Consider the following 20020-nt stretch of genomic DNA (forward strand, 5'->3'; position numbering starts at 1 on the left):
ATGGGAGCTCACCCCGTTGCGGGATTCGAACCGCCGACCTTCTGGTCGGCAAGCCCTAGGTTCTGTGGTTTAACCCACAGCGCCACCCGCGTCCCCTACCTATCTCCTAACCCAGCCTTTCTCAACCTGTGGGTCCCCAGATGTTGTTGAACTACAACTCCCATCACCCCTAGCTAGCAAGGCCAGAGCTCAGGGATGATGGGAGTTGTAGTCCAACAACATCTGGGGACCCACAGGTTGAGAACCACTCCAACCTCAATTCCAACCCTCCGAAACCAACCCTCTCAACTCCCACAACCACTGTCTCTCCCCAGATCCTCTCCTTTTAAACTCTCCCTCCTGGAACCACGGCCAATCAGAAGCTGCCGTCCATTAACCATTTGCTGGTGGGGAAATAAAGGGGGAAAAAGAAACACCTTTTGGTCCAAACGGTCCAGCAAAACCAACTTTTTCGTCACGCCTGCCTCTTTCTGGCTGTGGCTAATCACACGGCTCCTTGTTATCCAATCACCCGGCGACCCAGGGTGAGAGGCTCCGCCCGCCTAGGTGGGCATCCAATATTCTGGCTCCCACAATGCCCTGGGTTGTTGATTCTGTTGCCACAGAGATGCCCTTTTGTCTCTGACCAAACCCAGTTTAATGTGACGACCTCCTTAGGCTGCACTATTCCTTTGAAAAATCAGATTTGAAATAAGAGTGCCTCTAGGCATGCTCAGAGTGACATTAACTCGCACTTCTAAAGCCCAGTCTTTTCTTCTGGGGGAGGCGGCGCAGACTTCATGTAGTTATATTGGCTTTAAATTACTGCCCCTTGGTTAGAAAACTATTATTATTATTATTACTATTATTATTATTATTAACTCACCCTTTCCCATTAATTGAAAACAAACCCTTTCCCCCAGACATGAAAATGAACGCTAATTAGGTAAACATATGTCAAAAGTGCTCGATTGATTTAGATGAGGAAATGTGGAGTTCTTGTCCCTTGTTGCAATGGTCTTCTGGTAAAGATACGGATTTAGAGTATCATCTCAATCCATAGAACACGAGACCCGGAATCTCAGGGCTGTGGGTTCAAGCCCCATGTTGGGCATTCGATTCCTTCATTGCAGGGAGTTGGACTAGATCACCCTTCCAGCCCTATAATTCTTTGATTCAATATGCCAAAACCCAATTGGACATTTTCATTTGTATAAAAATCATTATTTCTCCTTCCTGCGCTGCTGGCAATCCATCAAATTCTTTGACCCAAGGCTTCCAATTTTCCTTTGGAATTTCCACATGCGATGATTCCAACCACTAGGTCGTGTTGCTCCCCCTGACCCCAGGCAAGATGCCTTACCTACCAGGCAGGGAATCGAGACCTGCAGGTTTTCCCATAAGAGTCCGGGAGGAGAGTTATGGCTCTACCGGTTGAGTTACTGTCTGCGGCACAATACTCACACAGTGCAGGAGCTCTCCGTGAGAAAGGAAGTGGCGAATGTGAGTTTTTCAGGCCTAACTTGCGCTCTTTACACCTTCTCAAAACCAGAAGCCTTTCTTCAAAAGCGCTTTTTCAACCTTCCTGCTTACGTAGTACGGAAATTGGGTCAAAACTTCAAAGACACCCCCACCTCACCCTGTCGACTCTGCAGAGCAAACTCAGCCATTTCACTGCCAGAGACCAGACCTCTCTCTCTCTCTCTCTCTCTCTCTCTCTCTCTCTCTCGTTCCCTTTACACCCCTAAAAACTATCATTTTGCTTTGGGATGGACATCTGACTCCATTCATTTCCGCTTAAAAAGAAAGATTCAGACAGAAACATTTACGGAAGTGTCCATTGTCTTCCCTGCCCTCTGATTCAGGTAAGGATCTTGATATATTTGATGCACAGATAACCATTTTTCTCCCCATTTAGTGCTGAACTGGCGCTGGTCCGCATTGGTAAGAAATTGATGTTTCATTGTGGTGGCATCTGCCCTCTGGAACTCCCTGCTTATTGACATCAACAGAAGTCTAGTGTCCACATCAAGGGAAGTAATGGTACCACTCCATTCTGCCTTGGTCAGGCCACAACTGGAATACTGTGTTCAGTTCTGGGCACCAAAATTTGAGAAGGGTGTTGACAAGCATGAGGAGGGCAGAGGAGGGCAACCAAGATGATCAAGGGTCTGGAAACCATACCATATGAGGAACGGTTGAAGGAGCTGGGTATGTTTAGCCTGGAAGAGAGGAGACTGAGAAGAGATAGGAGAGCCACCTTCAAATATCTCAAGGGCCGCCACACGGAAGATGGAGCATCTTGTTTTCTCCTGCTCTGGAGGGTAGGACTCGAACCCGTGGCTTCAAGTTACAACAAAGGAGATTCTGACTAAATGTCAGGAATAAATTTCTGACAGTAAGAGCCGTTCAACAGTGGAAGAATCTCCCTCAGGAGGTGGTGGGCTCTCCTTCCTTGGAGGTTTTTAAGCAGAGTTTGGATGGCCATCTGTCATGGATGCTTTAGCTGAGATTTCTGCATTGCAGGGGGTTGGACTAGATGTCCCTTGGGGTCCCATCCAACTCTACAATTCTGTGATCAGGGGACACCTTCTTCACTGTACTCTTTCCTGTGCTCAGCTAAATACATTTTCGTTGCTGTTTAGACAAGCCTTTCCAGACATGTGGAATCATAGAGTTGGAAAGAATCACAAGGGACATCTATTCCCACCCCGTGCCGTGCAGGAATGTTGACGTACTTTTTAATCTGTTTTCATTTTGTCACAGGTTTTATCTTTGGAAAGTTTTAAAGAATCCCCCCTCGATACTTTTAACGGCCTTAATTCTATTGAGAAACACCACTTTGAGATTGTTGTTCTATAGTCAAGTGGTATAGACATTTTATGGAAAAAGCACACAACAACAAAAAATTGGGGGGTTCAAGGTGGGGTTTCAGGGATCGAACTTCAAGGGGGTCCTTGGTTGTTAAACATTGTTTAGGGTGGGCTGGCGTTGGGTTTAGAGAGACCGGTGGTGTGATTTCGTGTAAGACAGCTTCCTATTTAAATCAGCCACTTATCCAAAACCACAGGACTAGAAACTTCTTCGCAGGAAGAAGGTCCTGGGTTCAGTCCCCTGCCTGAAAGCCTGGAGACCCACCTTCAATCACTGCAAATAGTCCTGAGCTCAATTGAGCCATAGTCTGACTTGGTATATATTGTTGTTTTGTTGTTTAGTCGTTTAGTCGTGTCCGACTCTTCGTGACCCCCTGGACCAGAGCACACCAGGCCCTCCTGTCTTCCACTGCCTCCCGCAGTTTGGTTAAACTCATGCTGGTAGCTTTAAGAACACTGTCCCGCCATCTCATCCTCTGCCGTCCCCTTCTCCTTGTGCCCTCCATCTTTCCCAACATCAGGGTCTTTTCCAGGGAGTCTTCTCAGGAGGTGGCCAAAGTCTTGGAGCCTCAGCTTCAGGATCTGTCCTTCCAGTCAGCACTCAGGGCTGATTTCCTTCAGAATGGATCAGTTTGATCTTCTTGCAGTCCATGGGCCTCTCAAGAGTCTCCTCCAGCACCAGAATTCAAAAGCATCAATTCTTCGGCGATCAGCCTTCTTTATGGTCCAGCTCTCACTTCCATACATCACTACTGGGAAAATATACTACTTGGTATATATAGCCAGAGTTTTTGTTAGGGGGGCAGACCTTTTGTTGAGCGGGGGCAAAACCTCAGTTTGCTATGCATTTTTATTGATTTTTATTCATTGGGGGGCAGCTGCCCCTCCCTGCCCCCCTTGGCTACACCCATGTATATGTCGCTATCTAAATCAGAATCATGAGGACCAGACTAACTTTAGATTTACAATGGAAGGCCACAGCTCAGTTGCAGGAGAATCTGATGAAAGGCAGCGTCCTACATTCCCAGTCAACCCTATCAAATGCTTTCTCCAGAACCGCCAGGACTTTACAAACTTAGTTTTACTTCCAGGGCAAGGCAGGAGCTCCCTGGCTACTTTGCCTGCAGAAGGTCCCATGTTCAAGCTGCCAACCAGTGTAAACAATACTGAGCTTGATGGCCCAGGGGGTCTGACACAGTGCAATGGAGTTTCTTTTTAAAAAATAAAACAAAATGACCAAAAAATCCACATTAAATTCCAGTGCAAATTTTAAAAGATTTCTTTCATATTGTTGACTTCGCATCCCATTTTCTGTTATGTTTTTCTTACCCTCCCCCTTTGCTGCATTCTGTCTTCCCTCTGTTTTATCATAGTCACAACACAATGATTTTTAATTATTTTTGTTGCTCATAGTTCGAAACCTGATCACAGACTCTTCATGTTCTGTGTCCTGCTCGGAGCAAAATCATTGCAGGCTGTTTTATTTAGCTCCTTTGATTTCAGTAAGTTCCTCTGTGCTTACTTAGCCGGACACTACTCACAGTCCTATTCAGAGTAGTCCCCGTTGGACTCGCTTCGGCCCATCAGTTCCAATGGGTCTTCTCTGAGCTAAAATTTGTCAGTGTTTGCAGAGGAAGCGGAGTCTTGCGATTGACATCTATACTGTGACTTGGGGTTGATTTCGGTTTCTCTCAAGTTTTCCACCCTTCCACTTTTCAGTTTGTCATGTTTCCACATCCGTTTGCTAACTTTAATAAAATAATTTTAAAAGCCCTGATGGAAGTTCATCAGCAGTTTTGCCTCCCATCGACGGGTTTCTGTGTGGAGTTTCCCTAATATGATGCATCTCCACGTGTTATTTTTGTGAATTTGTGCACGATTGCCGATGCACATTTCCACCGAGTGTCTGCACATTTTGAGCTGTGCTTCATTTGCGGGGGCTACATCATTCGAGTTCGGAGGCTTGTGAAATGAAATTATGAAGTTGCTAACCAGCTTCTTCTGGCTGGCAAACATGAATGCCACTATTGGTGGTGAACGCTGGGCCAATGTGATTTAGGGACAAGTATTGACTGCTTGGGTCTTGCATGCTCAATAGGGTTATAACTTTCTGACTCCCCCCCCAAAAAAACCCCTGATTTCCTGTGTCATAAAGGGATGAACTTTTGCTTAGAAACACTGAAATAGGGACTAATTGTTCTCAGTTGTGAAAAAAGGTCACCCCGAAAGTTGGAGTCACCATATACCGGTATGTACTTTGAAAATGGCTTCAAGAACTTCTCACAAAAATGCTTACAAAAAAGCATTGCAGGTGTTGGAGAATCACTGGAAGCAGGAGCCATCCGTACTCCAGACACCAAGAAGTGATCCGTGCGCAGAACACGCGGTCCAAGGGATGCGGGAATGTTATGGTGCTTGCAGCAGAAACAAAGTCCAGCTGCAACCTTGATTTATTCTAGGGGATAAGAAGTGATGTACAATGTACAAAACATTGCACAAGTATTAGAAAATTTGCAAGCTCTATTTTCCCCATATTATAATACATGCTATGCATATTACATGATATGTTAAAAAGGTAAAGGACCCCTGACAGTTAAGTCCAGTTGCAAACGACTCTGAGGTTGCGGTGCTCATCTCACTTTAGTGGCCGAGGGAGCCACAGACAGTTTTTCCAGGTCATAGAAGAGTTTGAAGAAGAGTTTGGATTTGATATCCCGCCTTTCACTCCCTTTAAGGAGTCTCAAAGCGGCTAACATTCTCCTTTCCCTTCCTCCCCCACAACAAACACTCTGTGAGGTGAGTGGGGCTGAGAGACTTCAGAGAAGTGTGACTGGCCCAGCAGCTGCATGTGGAGGAGCGGGGAAGCGAACCCGGTTCACCAGATTACGAGACAACCGCTCTTAACCACTACACTGGCTCTCTCATGTGGCCAGCATGACTAAGCTGCTTCTGGCAAACCAGCGCAGTGCACGGAAACACCGTTTACCTTCCCGCCAGAGCGGTACCTATTTATCTACTTGCACTTTGACGTGCTTTCGAACTGTTTAGTTGGCAGGAGCAGGGACCGAGCAACGGGAGCTCACCCCATTGCAGGGATTTGAACCGCTGACCTTTTGATTGGCAAACCCAAGAGGCTCAGTGGTTTAGACCACAGCGCCACCCGCGTCCCTACATATGTCCCTGTATGTTATACAGCTACAAATACAAAGATGAATGTATTGATTTCAGGGTGACCTTTTTTTCCAAAATATTTGGAAATGACAGCTCATTCCTTTGTTTTTAGGCAAAAATTCATGAGGCTGTAAAAAAGTTATAACCCTAATGCTCAACCTGTATAGAAATGGGCCTTTTGTTTTGTTCCCCCCCCTGCAGAAGAGAAAAGGCTCAGGACAGGTTGAGGGGGTGTATCCAAGCACCCACACAGTCCCAAAGCAAGACTCTGGGGCAAACTTTTCCAGCAAACTATTTTGGGGTGGGGGAACTTACCCATTCAACCTATAAAAATAAACTGCCTTGGTCTCCCCCTCTGCCCCAAAAAAGGTTGAGCAATTGTACATTTCCGAGCACAATTCAAAGTATTGGTGCTGACCTTGAAAGCCCTAAACGGCCTCGGTCCTGTATACCTGAAGGAGCGTCTCCACCCCCATCGTTCTGCCCGGACACTGAGGTCCAGCTCCGAGAACCTTCTGGTGGTTGCCTCCATGAGACAATCAAAGTTACAGGGAACCAGGCAGAGGGCCTTCTCGGTGGTGGCGCCCGCCCTGTGGAATGCCATCAGATGTCAAAGAAATAAACAACTACTAGACTTTTAGAAGACATCTGAAGGCAGCCCTGTTTAGGGAAGCTTCTAATGTTTGATGCATTACTGTATTTTAATATTTTGTTGGAGGCCACCCAGACTGGCTGGGGAGGCCCGGCCAGATGGATGGGGTATAAACAAACAAACAAACAAACATATTATTATTATTATTATTATTATTATTATTATTATTATTATTGGGATGCAAACATGTGCACAGTGATCTTTGCTCCGAAAGCAACACCCAAACCGTCCCGTGTTTTCCTGAACCATCTTTTCCAGCAAACTTTCTTATTACATTTTATATTCTTTATTGCTAAATAAAATGTAGAAAATGCACATAAGATACAAAAAAATAGGAAAAAGCAAGAAATAATACCCATGTAGAAAACAAAACAGAAAAAAAATGTGTACATTACAAAAAAAGGCGGGAAAATGTTATTGTAGTTAACCAGACCTTAATCTAATGTGGTATTTATAAATCTGCCCATGGCATGTGGACATCTTTTCCAGCAAACTTTGCGGGGGGGGGGGGGACCTGTAAAAAAAGAAAAAAAGACCAAATCAATTTCTCTCCAGAAAAAGGCGGAACAAAACATGGGAAATGTTGAGCACGTGGGACCCAAACATCCACAAAGTGTCTTTTGCCGTCAGAGCAACATTCAGATTAACTTGAGCATTGTTTTCCAGGAAACACCAACTTTCTTACTTACTTTACTTTCATTACTTTCTTAATGGTAAAAATTAGTAATGATCTGGCCTGCTTTCAAAAGTGCAAACATATCTTCCCCGAGGACCAGGCCACATTTAGCCAACACTTCCTGGAGGCCAGACACATCGGCTGCCTGCTGAGCCGGCAACTGCAGCTTGCCTGCCTCTTCACACCCACCAGCCACAGCGATGTGCAGGAATTTCCAACCACAAACATGTAGTTGCATGGAGGCTGGATGGCTGTTGTGATCGCACACCTTTTAAAGATAGTGTATGCTAATCAGAGACAAACACAGAAGGTTTTTTTGTTTTACTGGTTTTTCCACCTTCCTTGGTTTCCCCTGCAGGCAGAACAGATGCTCTCCCACTTAGGACCCTCGTACCTACGGGACTGCCTCTCCTGGTCTGCCCCGCGGAGGACCTTAAGGTCCATAAATGACAACTCTTTGGAGGTCCCAAGTCGCAAGGTGGTTAGACTGATCTCAACTAGGGCCAGGGCCTTTTCAGTACTGGCCCCGGCTTGGTGGAACGCTCTGTCCCAAGAGACCAGGGCCCTGCGGGACTTGACATCTTTCCACAGGGCCTGCAAGACAGAGCTGTTCCACCAGGCCTTTGGTTTGGACTCAGTCTGACCCTTAAGTTTCCCTCCCCTTATGGTTTTGATCTATGGGCTACTTTTAAAATGAGGCTGCATTTTAAATTGCATTTTAACCTGTATTTTAAATTGGGGTGTGTGTGTTTGTCCCGCCCCCGCCCCCCCAATTATGTTTCCATTGTAATTTTACTGGTGCAAGCCGCCCTGAGCCCGGCTTTGGCCGGGGAGGGAGGGGTAATAATAATAATAATAATAATAATAATAATAATAATAATTAGCTCCCCAAAAGGTAAAGTAGTAGTAGTAGTAGTAATTTTATTACTTCAACCCTGCCCATCTAACTGGGTTTTCCACTGTGCTTGGAAACATACTGGGAGCCAGCATAGATCCTTTAGGATGGGTGTTATCCAGTCCTGGCGGCCACTCCCAGTCACCAATCTGGCTGCCGCCTTCTGGATTAGTTGCAATTTCTGAGTCACCTTCCAAGGTAGCCCCATGGAGAGCACATGGCAGTAGTCCAAGCAGGAGATAACCAGAGCATGGACCACTCTGGCGAGACAGTCCGCGGGCAGGGAGGGTCTCAGCCTGCGTACCAGGTGGAGCTGATAAACAGCTGCCCTGGACACAGATTTAACCTGCACCTCCATGGACAGCTGTGAGCCCAAAATGACTCCCAGGCTGCGCACCTGGTCCTTCAGGGGCACAGTTACCCCATAGAGGACCAGGGAGTCTCCCATACCCAACTGCCTCCTGTGCCCCCAGAAACAGAACTTCTGTCTTGTCAGGTTTCAACCTCAACCCGCTGACCGTAAACCACTGCAAATCCTGTGTGCCATTGTACTGTGGTGGTTGTTGTTTAGTTGTTTAGCCGTGTCCGACTCTTCGTGACCCCATGGACCAGAGCACTCCACTGTCTTCCACTGCCTCATTGTACAGTGGTACCTCGGGTTAAGAACTTAATTTTTTTTGGAGATCCATTCTTAACCTGAAACTGTTCTTAACCTGAAGCACCACTTTAGCTAATGGGGCCTCCTGCTGCCGCTGTGCTGCCAGAGCACAATTTCTGTTCTCATCCTGAAGCAAAGTTCTTAACCTGAAGCACTATTTCTGGGTTAGCGGAGTCTGTAACCTGAAGTGTCTGTAACCCGAGGTACCACTGTAATGGATTGTTTGAAGTCATTTCTGCAACAGGGAAATAAAATTTTAGCCTCCCCATTCCCCACCCTGACTTGCCCCGTATTTTGCCCGACCAAAGGGGGCGAGAAGGGTCATCAAGTCCAACCCTCTGCAATGCGGGAATCTTTTGCCCATTGTGAGGGTCGAAGCCACGGCCTCGCCAACTGCTCTGTCCCGGAAGGCTTGAGAGCAGCCTGGTGTCAGAGGCTTCATCTCGTAGCTACATTTGCACAGCAAGCCCCCGGCACAAACACAGAGCGACCATCTGCCTGCTCTTAAGTCACGTCTTCTGACGACTGAGCTTCCTGCCGCAACTTCCTTCCCCCCAAATGACATACGAGCACCTTCTGATTCTTCAAGAGCCTCCCAGGATCAGAAGAGGAGTGCGAACACATGGATGCCATAAATTGCAAAATCTATCAAGCATGTAGAAGAGACTCCCCAGATGGAAGCTTTTCCAGTGTTTGGGACCTTTTAGCTTAGAGAAAAGACGAAGAAGAAGAGACACGACCCTAGAAATTAGTCATGGCATGGAGAAAAAAAGCAGAGGCATCACCTTGCCGACAAAGGTCCGTATAGTTCAAGCTATGGTTTTCCCAGCAGTGATGTATGGAAGTGAGAGCTGGACCATAAAGAAGGCTGATCGCTCAAGAATGGATGCTTTTGAATTCTGGTGCTGTAGGAGACTCTTGAGGGTCCCATGGACTGCAAGAAGATCAAACTGATCCATTCTGAAGGAAATCAGCCCTGAGTGCTCACTGGAAGGACAGATCCTGAAGCTGAGGGTCCAAGACTTTGGCCACCTCATGAGAAGAGAAGACTCCCTGGAAAAGACCCTGATGTTGGGAAAGATGGAGGGCACAAGGAGAAGGGGACGACAGAGGACGAGATGGTTGGATAGTGTTCTCGAAGCTACCAGCATGAGTCTGACCAAACTGCGTGAGGCAGTGGAAGACAGGAGTGCCTGGAGTGCTCTGGTCCAGGGGGTCACGAAGAGGCGGACATGACTAAACGACTAAACAACAACAATGGAACCCACCTACACTTCAAAAGTCACCTTCAAAGGTAGCCCCACTGAGAGCTCATGACAGTAGTCCAAGCAGGAGATAACCAGAGCATGGACCACTCTGGTGAGACAGGGCGCAGGCAAGGAGGGTCTCAGATGGAGCTGGTAGGCAGCCGCCCTGGATGCAGAATTGACCTGTGCCTCCATGGACAGCTGTGAGTCCAAAATGACCCCCAGGCTGCGCACCTGGTCCTTCAGGAGCACAGTTGCCCCATTCAGGACCAGGGAGTCCCCCACACCTGCCTGCCCCCTGTCCCCTGTGATAGGAATTTTGAGGTCTTAATTATATGGTAATGTTCATAACTGCACATACATAGACCAGCACAGGAAGACCGACCTGAAGCCATTTTATTCCTAAACTGAGCAAATGTTTTCTCTGCAAGGTCAAAGTGGAAAAGCCTCCCCTGCACCTCCATGGACAGCAGTGAGTCCAAAATGACCTTAATAATAATAACAAATGCTAGGATAAGCTAGGATTCTTTTTGCACCAAAAGAAGTTCCCACCAAAGAAGAAGTAAAATGATTCACTACGTGGAATTGGCAAAGCCAAAATCAGAACCAGTGAAGGCGGTGAAGGTCCTGCGTGAGTGTCTGGAGGCGGTTGGAGGATGGATGGCGGCTAACAGATTGAGGTTGAATCCTGACAAGACAGAAGTACTGTTTTGGGGGGACAGGGAGCGGGTTGGTGTGGAGGATTCCCTAGTCCTGAATGGGGTAACTGTGCCCCTGAAGGATCAGGTGCGCAGCCTGGGAGTCATTTTGGACTCACAGCTGTCCATGGAGGCACAGGTCAAATCCGTGTCCAGGGCAGCTGTCTACCAGCTCCATCTGGTACGTAGGCTGAGACCCTCCCTGCCCGCAGACTGTCTCGCCAGAGTGGTGCATGCTCTGGTTATCTCCCGCTTGGACTACTGCAATGCACTCTACGTGGGGCTACCTTTGAAGGTGAACCAGAAACTACAACTAATCCAGAATGCGGCAGCTAGACTGGGGACTGGGAGTGGCCACCGAGACCATATAACACCGGTCTTGAAAGACCTACATTGGCTCCCAGTAAGTTTCCAAGCACAATTCAAAGTGTTGGTGCTGACCTTTAAAGCCCTAAATGGCCTCGGTCCAGTATACCTGAAGGAGCGTCTCCACCCCCATCATTCTGCTGGACGCTGAGGTCCAGTGCCGAGGGCCTTCTGGCGGTTCCCTCATTGCGAGAAGCAAAGCTACAGGGAACCAGGCAGAGGGCCTTCCTGGTAGTGGCGCCCGCCCTGTAGAACGCCCTTCCAGCAGATGTCAAAGCGATAAACAACTACCTGACATTCAGAAGACATCTTAAGGCAGCCCTGTTCAGGGAAGCTTTTAACGTGTGATTTTACTGTATTTTTGGTTTTATGGAAGCCGCCCAGAGTGGCTGGGGAGGCCCAGCCAGATGGGCGGGGTATAAATAATAAATTATTATTATTATTATTATTATTATTATTATTATTATTATTATTATTATAAAAATGGAAGCCTTTTTCGGAATATTTAAATAAATGTCATAGTATGATGAATTCGCGAGCAGGATTTGAACTACAGTGGTACCTCAGCTTACAGACGCTTCAGGTTACATACACTTCAGGTTACAGACTCCGCTAACCCAGAAATAGTACCTCGGGTTAAGAACTTTACCTCAGGATGAGAACAGAAATTGTGCGGCAGCAGCGGGAGGCCCCATTAGCTAAAGTGGTGCTTCAGGTTAAGAACAGTTTCAGGTTAAGAACGGACCTCTGGAACAAATTAAGTACTTAGCCCGAGGTACCACTGTACAGGTGACAGAAGGAATTAGAGAATATTGTATGATTGTAAAGTTATAAGAGAGAGAAGACAGGGATCAGCAAGGGGGAGAAATGAAAAATAATATGGAAAATGGGATGGGAAGTTGCCAAAGCAAAAGGAAAGTCTACTATGCATTGGAATGGGTATGTGAATTTTTGAGAAATTTAATTTAATTTTTTTTTAAGGATATTGGTTTTTTATTTTTTTATTTTAAAGATGGCGCTAGTCCTCGTGAATTCTATTTAGGCACCTGCCTCAGTGCGGTCTACACTGACTTGGCAGACTTGGGTTTCCAGGAGGGGAAGTCAAAAAACCCAAGAAAAATGTTTTGGAGGGCATAGAGTTTGCGGTTGACCACAAACCTGACATGAGCCAACAGTGTGACGCGGCAGCTAAAAAAGCCAATGCAATTCTGGGCTGCATCAATAGGAGTATAGCATCTAGATCAAGGGAAGTAATAGTGCCACTGTATTCTGCTCTGGTCAGCATGCACGGAAGTGGCAAATCGCGACCCGCACGGCCTTCTGATCAGCAAGTCCTAGGCTCTGTGGTTTAACCCACAGCACCACCCGTGTCCTTTGGTATGCAATAGTAACAATAATGCCTGCCTGCTCCTGTTTCCCAGGTGTTTCCCTGAGCATCCTATGACTGCTGCTTGGGCAGCCCCAGGACCTGCCGTGCGATGCCCAACCCGGCTGCCCACCTGCCCTTTTACTATGGCAGCATCTCCCGCTCGGACGCCGAAGAGCATCTCAAGTTGGGCGGAATGATGGACGGCCTTTTCCTGCTCCGCCAGTGCCTTCGCAGCCTGGGCGGCTACGTGCTGTCGGTCACCCACAACCTCCGGTTCCACCACTACCCCATCGAGCGGCTGATGAACGGCACCTTTGCCATCGCGGGCGGCAAGGCGCACTGCGGCCCCGAGGAGCTCTGCGAGTTCTACTCCAAGGACGCCGATGGGCTCTGCTGCCCGCTCAAGAGGCCGTGCAACCGTCCCGGCGGCCTCGAACCCCAGCCGGGCATCTTCGACTCCATCCGAGAGAACATGGTGCGGGAATATATCCGGCAGACGTGGCAGCTGGAGGTACGGGCAGGATCGGGGCCTTTCCTGTGGTTGGGGGGCAGCAGAGGGGAAACATTGCGGCCAGCGGTGAGGCGTTCACAAAGTCAAGGAAGGATTGAACTCTGATTAATAAGAATACACACAGAGGCTTGAAGCAGCATATGATAGTGTCTCTCTGTGCCTGTCTCTCTAGCCCCCTCGGCCCAGGTCGTTTTATTCACAAAAGAACTTTTTACAGAGTGTTCGTAAGAACCAATCAGATTTCTTCTGAGCATTTCCACAAACCCACATGGGGAGAAAGTTAAACTAATTAAGCACACATATTTCTGGGGTAAACAAAGAACAGAACTACAAAGGAGAACATTTGGCAACCCTGGAGGTGATAAACAAGAAATATACATGATAAGGAGGACAGTGATCATTATCACTTTCATGTGAGATCTGTTTCCTGGCCCTAAGATGACCCAGGAGCCTGCCTGGCGAAGCAACTGGGCTGTGTACGTGCCTTGTGAAGCAGGAGAGATGGACCAGGGATGCAGAGGTGTGGATTGATCAAAAATCATATCAAAATAGTTTAAACCCAGTCAACGCAATGCTTTCATTGCTGACACAGATGGCTTACTCTATATTTGTTAAAATAAAAAATTCCTTCCAGTAGCACCTTAAAGACCAACTAAGTTAGTTCTTGGTATGAGCTTTCGTGTGCATGCACACTTCTTCAGATACACTGAAACAGAAGTTGCCAGATCCTTCTATATAGTGAGAAGGTGGGGAGGGGTATTACTCAGAAGGGTGGTGGGAATGGGTGATTGGCAGATAGCTGAGATGAGCCTGTTGACGACTCTTAACGACTGTAATAGGTCTTACAGGAAAAGGCAAGGGGTGAGAAGGTGAAAAATGGCTTAGTCATGTATAATGAGATAAGAATCCAATGTCTTTGTTCAGACCAGGTCTCTCCATGGTTTTAAGTTTGGTAATGAGTTGCAATTCAGCAGCTTCTCTTTCCAGTCTATTTCTGAAATTCCTTTGTAGTAAAACAGCTACTTTGAGATCTTGTATAATAATTCCTCATAGCAATCCACCTGATCACTACACAGCGGAATATGGAGCGGCCCCCAAGGACACGGGCAAAACGTCCAAAGAAGCAGCAACATTTTTGAAAGTTATTTTTTATTCATTTTCAAATTTATAACACATCCACATCAAATTGAAAGTGATTTAAAACACACACCCCTCAAAACCCCCCACTGAATCCCCACTTTCTCAGGTATATTCCAGTTCATACCCTTTTACATGCTACTTATTTTACAGATTTATTTCTGCTTCACATCCATTTTGTTAAGCAAAATTCTCGTCCCTCAGCTGTCCCTTTACAGACTCCTGCATAAGGATTAAACACAATTACATCAAATAAAAACAAGTGAGCGGTTATAGTAATTTAAACATTTCGTTTTTCTTTCCAACTTGGTGTAGATTCATTCTCTTATCCCTGATAGTTTTGCCTGTTTGCGCAAACCCTTTTTCTTTCCATAGGCAAACCAGATTATCTCCTTTCAATGTTCAGTCTTTGTTATAAAGGTAAAGGGACCCCTGACCGTTAAGTCCAGTCGCGGACGACTCTGGGGTTGTGCGCTCATCTCGCTCTATAGGCCAAGGGAGCCGGCGTTTGTCTGCACACAGTTTTTCCGGGTCATGTGGCCAGCAGGACTAAGCCACTTCTGGCGAACCAGAGCAGCACATGGAAACGCCGTTTACCTTCCCGCCGGAGTGGTACCTATTTATCTACTTGCACTTTGAGGTGCTTTCAAACTGCTAGGTTGGCAGGAGCAGGGACTGAGCAACGGGAGCTCACCCCATCATTGCAGGGATTCAAACCGCCGACCTTCTGATTGGCAAGCCCAAGGCTCTGTGGTTTAATCCACAGTGCCACCCGCGTCCCATGAGCCTCTTAAATCCATTATTTGCATTCCATTGGAGTTAAAGCTTTTACAAACCCTCCGTTTCCTATTGGAGGGTACCACAAAGCAGGACTGGGTGATATCTGGTTTCCAACGTCATGATATATCACCAGCTAAACATCGTGATATACGGATATATCACGATGTCTGAAATAAGGATGGACCTGTGTAGAGGCATTAGCTGGCTTCACAGTTTTCCCCGCATCAGTATTTTTGCATAGCACATGTACAGACACATACACACACACACACACACACACACACACACACACCTGTGATTAGCAGTATATTGCCAGGTCAAAAAATATGAAACTCTACAATTCAATGCCACTAGATAGTCATTTACATTTACATTTCCAGCACGCCCCTTTCTTTGAGGTAACCCCACTGCCCTCCAGGAGACCATAACACCCAATTTGAGAACCCCTAGTTTAGAACAACGTAGAATTACAAAAGCAGTTCCTTCCATCTCCAACATCCAGGCATTGAGTGCTGCTCTTATGTAGGAACCAACTGGGGTTAAATGGGAGGCTGATAATTTCCCCCACCAGGCACAGCTTGTCTTGGAGGTTTAAATAATTCCCAGAAAGGCAATAGAGTCTCTGCTCTCTCCTCTTCCTTCTTCGTAGGGGGACACCCTTGAGCAGGCCATCATCAGCCAGGCCCCCCAGGTGGAGAAGCTCCTGGCCACCACAGCCCACGAGAAGATGCCCTGGTACCACGGCCCCATCACTCGAGCGCAAGCAGAAAGCAGACTCTACTCAGGCTCGCAGCCTGATGGGAAATTCTTGTAAGCACGTTGTCAGGGCAAAGCTTCTTGTCTGTTGTCCTCCTCCTCCTCCTCCTCCTCCTCCTCCTCCTCCTCTTCTTCTTCTTCTTCTTCTTCTTCTTCCTCCTCCTCCTCCTCCTCCTCTTCTTCTTCTTCTTCTTCTTCTTCTTCTTCTTCTTCTTCTTCTTTCTCCTTCTCCTCCTCCTCCTCTTCTTCTTCTTCTTCTTCTTCTTCTTCTTCTTCTTCTTCTTCTTCCTCCTCCTCCTCCTCCTCCTCCTCCTCTTCTTCTTCTTCTTCTTCTTCTTCTTCTTCTTCTTCTTCTTCTTCCAAATCATTTTTATTGATTTTCCAAATTTTAACGAATCAACCACAAATTAAAACACATTCAATACAATCTTCCCCCAAAATGTCTTCCTGCACTCTGTCCTCGATATGTCCATAATTTCCTCTCGTTGCTGCATTGTTTTCCCAACCTGTCTGTCGTCTTTCTGTGTTGCTGCCATTATGCAGTTGGGGCACCCATCTGCCTCGCTTTGCAGATTTGGGGCATCTGTCAACCAGGGTGAAGGAGTTGGAATGGCCGAGTCCAGGAACTGCCATCCTAATGTCTCCTCATTTGGCCTGCGAGGCCATTTCAGCCAAGCCCACCTCCCTGTAAGGATGTCAGAAAGAATCCACTTCCATTCCGACCCAGCGTTGCCACTGTTGGCTCTGCTGCAGTTCAGTTTCTGCCCGGTACTAACAGACCCTCCAAGTGTCCCTATTTTCCAGGGACAGACCCAGATTTACAGAAGCCATTCCAGTTTCTGATTTGATCCCAGAATATCCCGCTTTCCCTTAGGACGTCCCTATTTTCATTGCAGAAATGTTGGAGGGTAATAGTTATGAGACCTCCCAAGCCAAGGAGATAAGTAATTAGGCAACCGCTAGAAGACATCTGAAGGAAGTTTTTTTCATGCTCAATGTTTTATTATGTTTTTATATATGTTGGAAGCTACTCAAAGTTTGCTTTGCTTTCAGAACCCCTTACGGTTCATGTTAATTGCTACCTGTAACTAATGGAGCCAATTGGGTTGGACTAAATGACTCTTAAGGGATGCGGGTGGCACTGTGGGTTAAACCACCGAGCCTAGGCCTTGCCGATCAGAAGGTCAGTGGTTCGAATCCCCGCAACGGGGTGAGCTCTTGTTGCAGCACATCAAAGTGCAAGTAGATAAATAGGTACCACTCTGGTGAGAAGGTAAATGGCATTTCCGTGCGCTGCTCTGGTTCACCAGAAGCGGTTTAGTCATGCTGGCCACATGACCCAGAAGCGGTACGCCGGCTCCCTCGGCCTGTAAACCGTTAGGTCCAGTCGCCGACGACTCTGGGGTTGCGGTGCTCATCTTGCTTTATTGGCCGAGGGAGCCGGCGTACAGCTTCCGGGTCATGCGGCCAGCATGACCAAGCCACTTCTGGCGAACCAGAGCAGCGCACGGAAACGCTGTTTACCTTCCTGCCAGAGCGGTACCTATTTATCTACTTGCACTTTGACGTGCTTTCAAACTGCTAGGTTGGCAGGAGCAGGGACCGAGCAACGGGAGCACACACATTCGTGGAAATATCAGACAAAATTGCACTATCTCAGGGGACGCTGCTTTGCATAGGGAAGCTGAGATTGATCGAATGAGAAACAGAAAATGGACGCATTTGCCAGGCCCCTTAGAGAAAAACTAGGTGCCCCTTAGTAGGAACAGAACTGATCCTGACAACTTCCATGCCATTTCCCTCCAGGCTGAGAGAGAAAAAGGAGAAGGGCTCTTACGCTCTGTCCCTCGTCTACGGAAAGACCGTTTATCACTACCGGATCGGACAGGACAAAGCAGGAAAATATTCGGTGGAAGACGGAACCAAGTTTGATACGCTGTGGCAGGTGGGTTGTGTGAGTGTGTGGGGCTGGAGACCCTCCTCCTTCTGGGATTGCCTGCATTGCAATGAAGAGAAGAGAATCATTGAATTGCAGAGTTGGAAGGGACCCTGAGGGTCATCTAGCCCAACCCCCTGCAATAGTTTTTTGTTTTTTTTAAGGCAAGATGGCACTGCCACCCAAGAAGGTGTCAGCAAACAAGGGCAAACCACAAGGTTTCCAGGGGTACAACCTTTGTTGGGGGATGGGATGGGTGGACACCTAAAGGGAGGGGGAGCCCCCAAAGCAGACCCATTTGGACTGATTACTATGATAAAACTTTATTCGCATTAGCCAATGGCCATAGCAACAGTAAAACATTACAGTATACGCAGGAAAGGAAATTTGATATAAGAGCACAATTTAAAGTCCTGAGTCAGCTGTCAGTTAGTGGCCCTTATTCTGATGGCCCCTGCTAGCAACCTTTCCTGTTATCTGCTCATTTTGATCTGATAGAAGAAAGGTCATTGTGGCAGTGGTTGAGCGCCCTGGGATGGTTAGTACGAGTGGGGTGAGGATCTCGTTCCTCAGGTCTTTGTAGAGAGTACAGGTCAGGAGGACGTGTGCCGCTGTTTCGGTGCTACCGTCCCCACAGGGGCAAAGACGTTTCTCAGACGGGATCTTTAGGAATCGACCCTCAAGTACCGCAGATGGCCAAACATCCAGTCTTGCAAGTGTAAAAGCACATCTGTATTTTGGGATAATAAGTTTGGGCAGATATGGGGCCAGAGAATCAAAATGGAGAGGTGGAAAATGAACATACCAAGGGCAGAATTTCCTTGTAGTGGCCAGGTTGTTCTGATGCTCGATATTGTGTCCAGAGGAGGACAACCAAAATGGTCAAAGGCCTGGAAACGATGCCTTATGAGGAACGGCTAAGGGAGCTGGGCATGTTTAGCCTGGAGAAGAGGAGGTTAAGGGGTGATATGATAGCCATGTTCAAATATATAAAAGGATGTCACATAGAGGAGGGAGAAAGGTTGTTTTCTGCTGCTCCAGAGAAGCGGACACGGAGCAATGGATCCAAACTACAAGAAGATTCCACCTAAACATTAGGAAGAACTTCCTGACAGTAAGAGCTGTTGGACAGTGGAATTTGCTGCCAAGGAGTGTGGTGGAGTCTCCTACTTTGGAGGTCTTTAAGCAGAGGCTTGACAACCATATGTCAGGAGTGCTCTGATGGTGTTTCCTGCTTGGCAGGGGGTTGGACTCGATGGCCCTTGTGGTCTCTTCCAACTCTAGGATTCTATGATTCTATGATCTTTTAGACGTTGACCAATTAGACTGTTTGCTATAGTGGGGCCTATAGTGAGTAGGTGTTGTGGGGATAGGCCACTAGAGTGAAGTTTTTGATAGACGGTTTTAAGCCAGGCATTTGGACTGAGTATGTGTGGCAGCTGTCAAGGGAGACAAACAGAAAACCAGATGGGCAGCGGAACCCAATGGAGTGTCATGGAAGTGGACCATTAATTGCAGCTTCCACTCATCAGCATGACTAATAGCCATGTAGAGACTTGGGGAAAAACAGCAATAAGACTCAATAGATCCAGTGGAAGTTTTCTTGACGGCTCTGCGGATTGGAGGGGATTTAGAAGCATGTCAGTGACATGCAAGGGGTAGCAGCCAAGCATCAATCACCATGCGGCCCTCAAGAGGACTCTGTGCGGACCTTGGAAACCTCCCCAGGACACACCCCTCCCCGGCTTTGCTTTGCCACTTCCGTCTAATATTATATTTTATTGAAATAATTTCGATTGTATATAAATAAAGTGATACGGGGGGGGGGAGTGAGGGGTGTGTATATTCCTAGCTAGGAGTGAATGGAGGACAGTGGGGTGTTGTGTGTTAATTTCCTAAAGTTATATTCTGCTCGGTTGTGCAAATAAAACCTCAAAGCAATCTGAGCGTGGGTAGAAATTATCCTGCTATACTCAGATATAGCCTGTGGCTCCGCCCACTTTCCCCTGGCTCCGCCCACTGCTGTCAGGCGGCCCCTAAGAGGCTGCCAAGAAAGGAATGTGGCCCTTGCATTCATGAAAACTGCTGTCATTGTGGAGGAACCCTTCCCCTGGACTATCCCTAGCTGGGCTTATGATTTCGCCTCCCGTATTTCATCTTGCAATCTTCAAGGACATCTTGGGATTCGAGCAAAAGAAGAATGTGGAATAGGCAAAGTTGAGCCCTTAAATAATAATAATAATAATAATAATAATAATAATAATAATAATAATAATAATAATCTATTTCTGTTTCTGGGCTTCTAATGCCCTTCTC

General features: G+C 47.1%; 1 protein-coding gene across 1 annotated transcript in view; it reads left to right on the forward strand.

Moving 5' to 3' along the window:
• Nucleotides 1–1627: 1627 nt before the first annotated feature.
• Nucleotides 1628–20020, forward strand: part of ZAP70 (zeta chain of T cell receptor associated protein kinase 70) — a 31731-nt gene continuing 13338 nt past the window's right edge. Inside the window, exons 1-4 of the mRNA XM_083483851.1 lie at nucleotides 1628–1844; nucleotides 12637–13095; nucleotides 15662–15822; nucleotides 17575–17713. Coding sequence (XP_083339977.1) covers nucleotides 12694–13095; nucleotides 15662–15822; nucleotides 17575–17713 — 702 coding nt within the window. The 5' untranslated portion in view covers nucleotides 1628–1844; nucleotides 12637–12693. The remainder of the gene's footprint in view (nucleotides 1845–12636; nucleotides 13096–15661; nucleotides 15823–17574; nucleotides 17714–20020) is intronic.

This window comes from Podarcis liolepis (assembly GCF_965112155.1).
Source record: "Podarcis liolepis genome assembly, chromosome: 18".
NCBI classification, from domain to species: domain Eukaryota; kingdom Metazoa; phylum Chordata; class Lepidosauria; order Squamata; family Lacertidae; genus Podarcis; species Podarcis liolepis.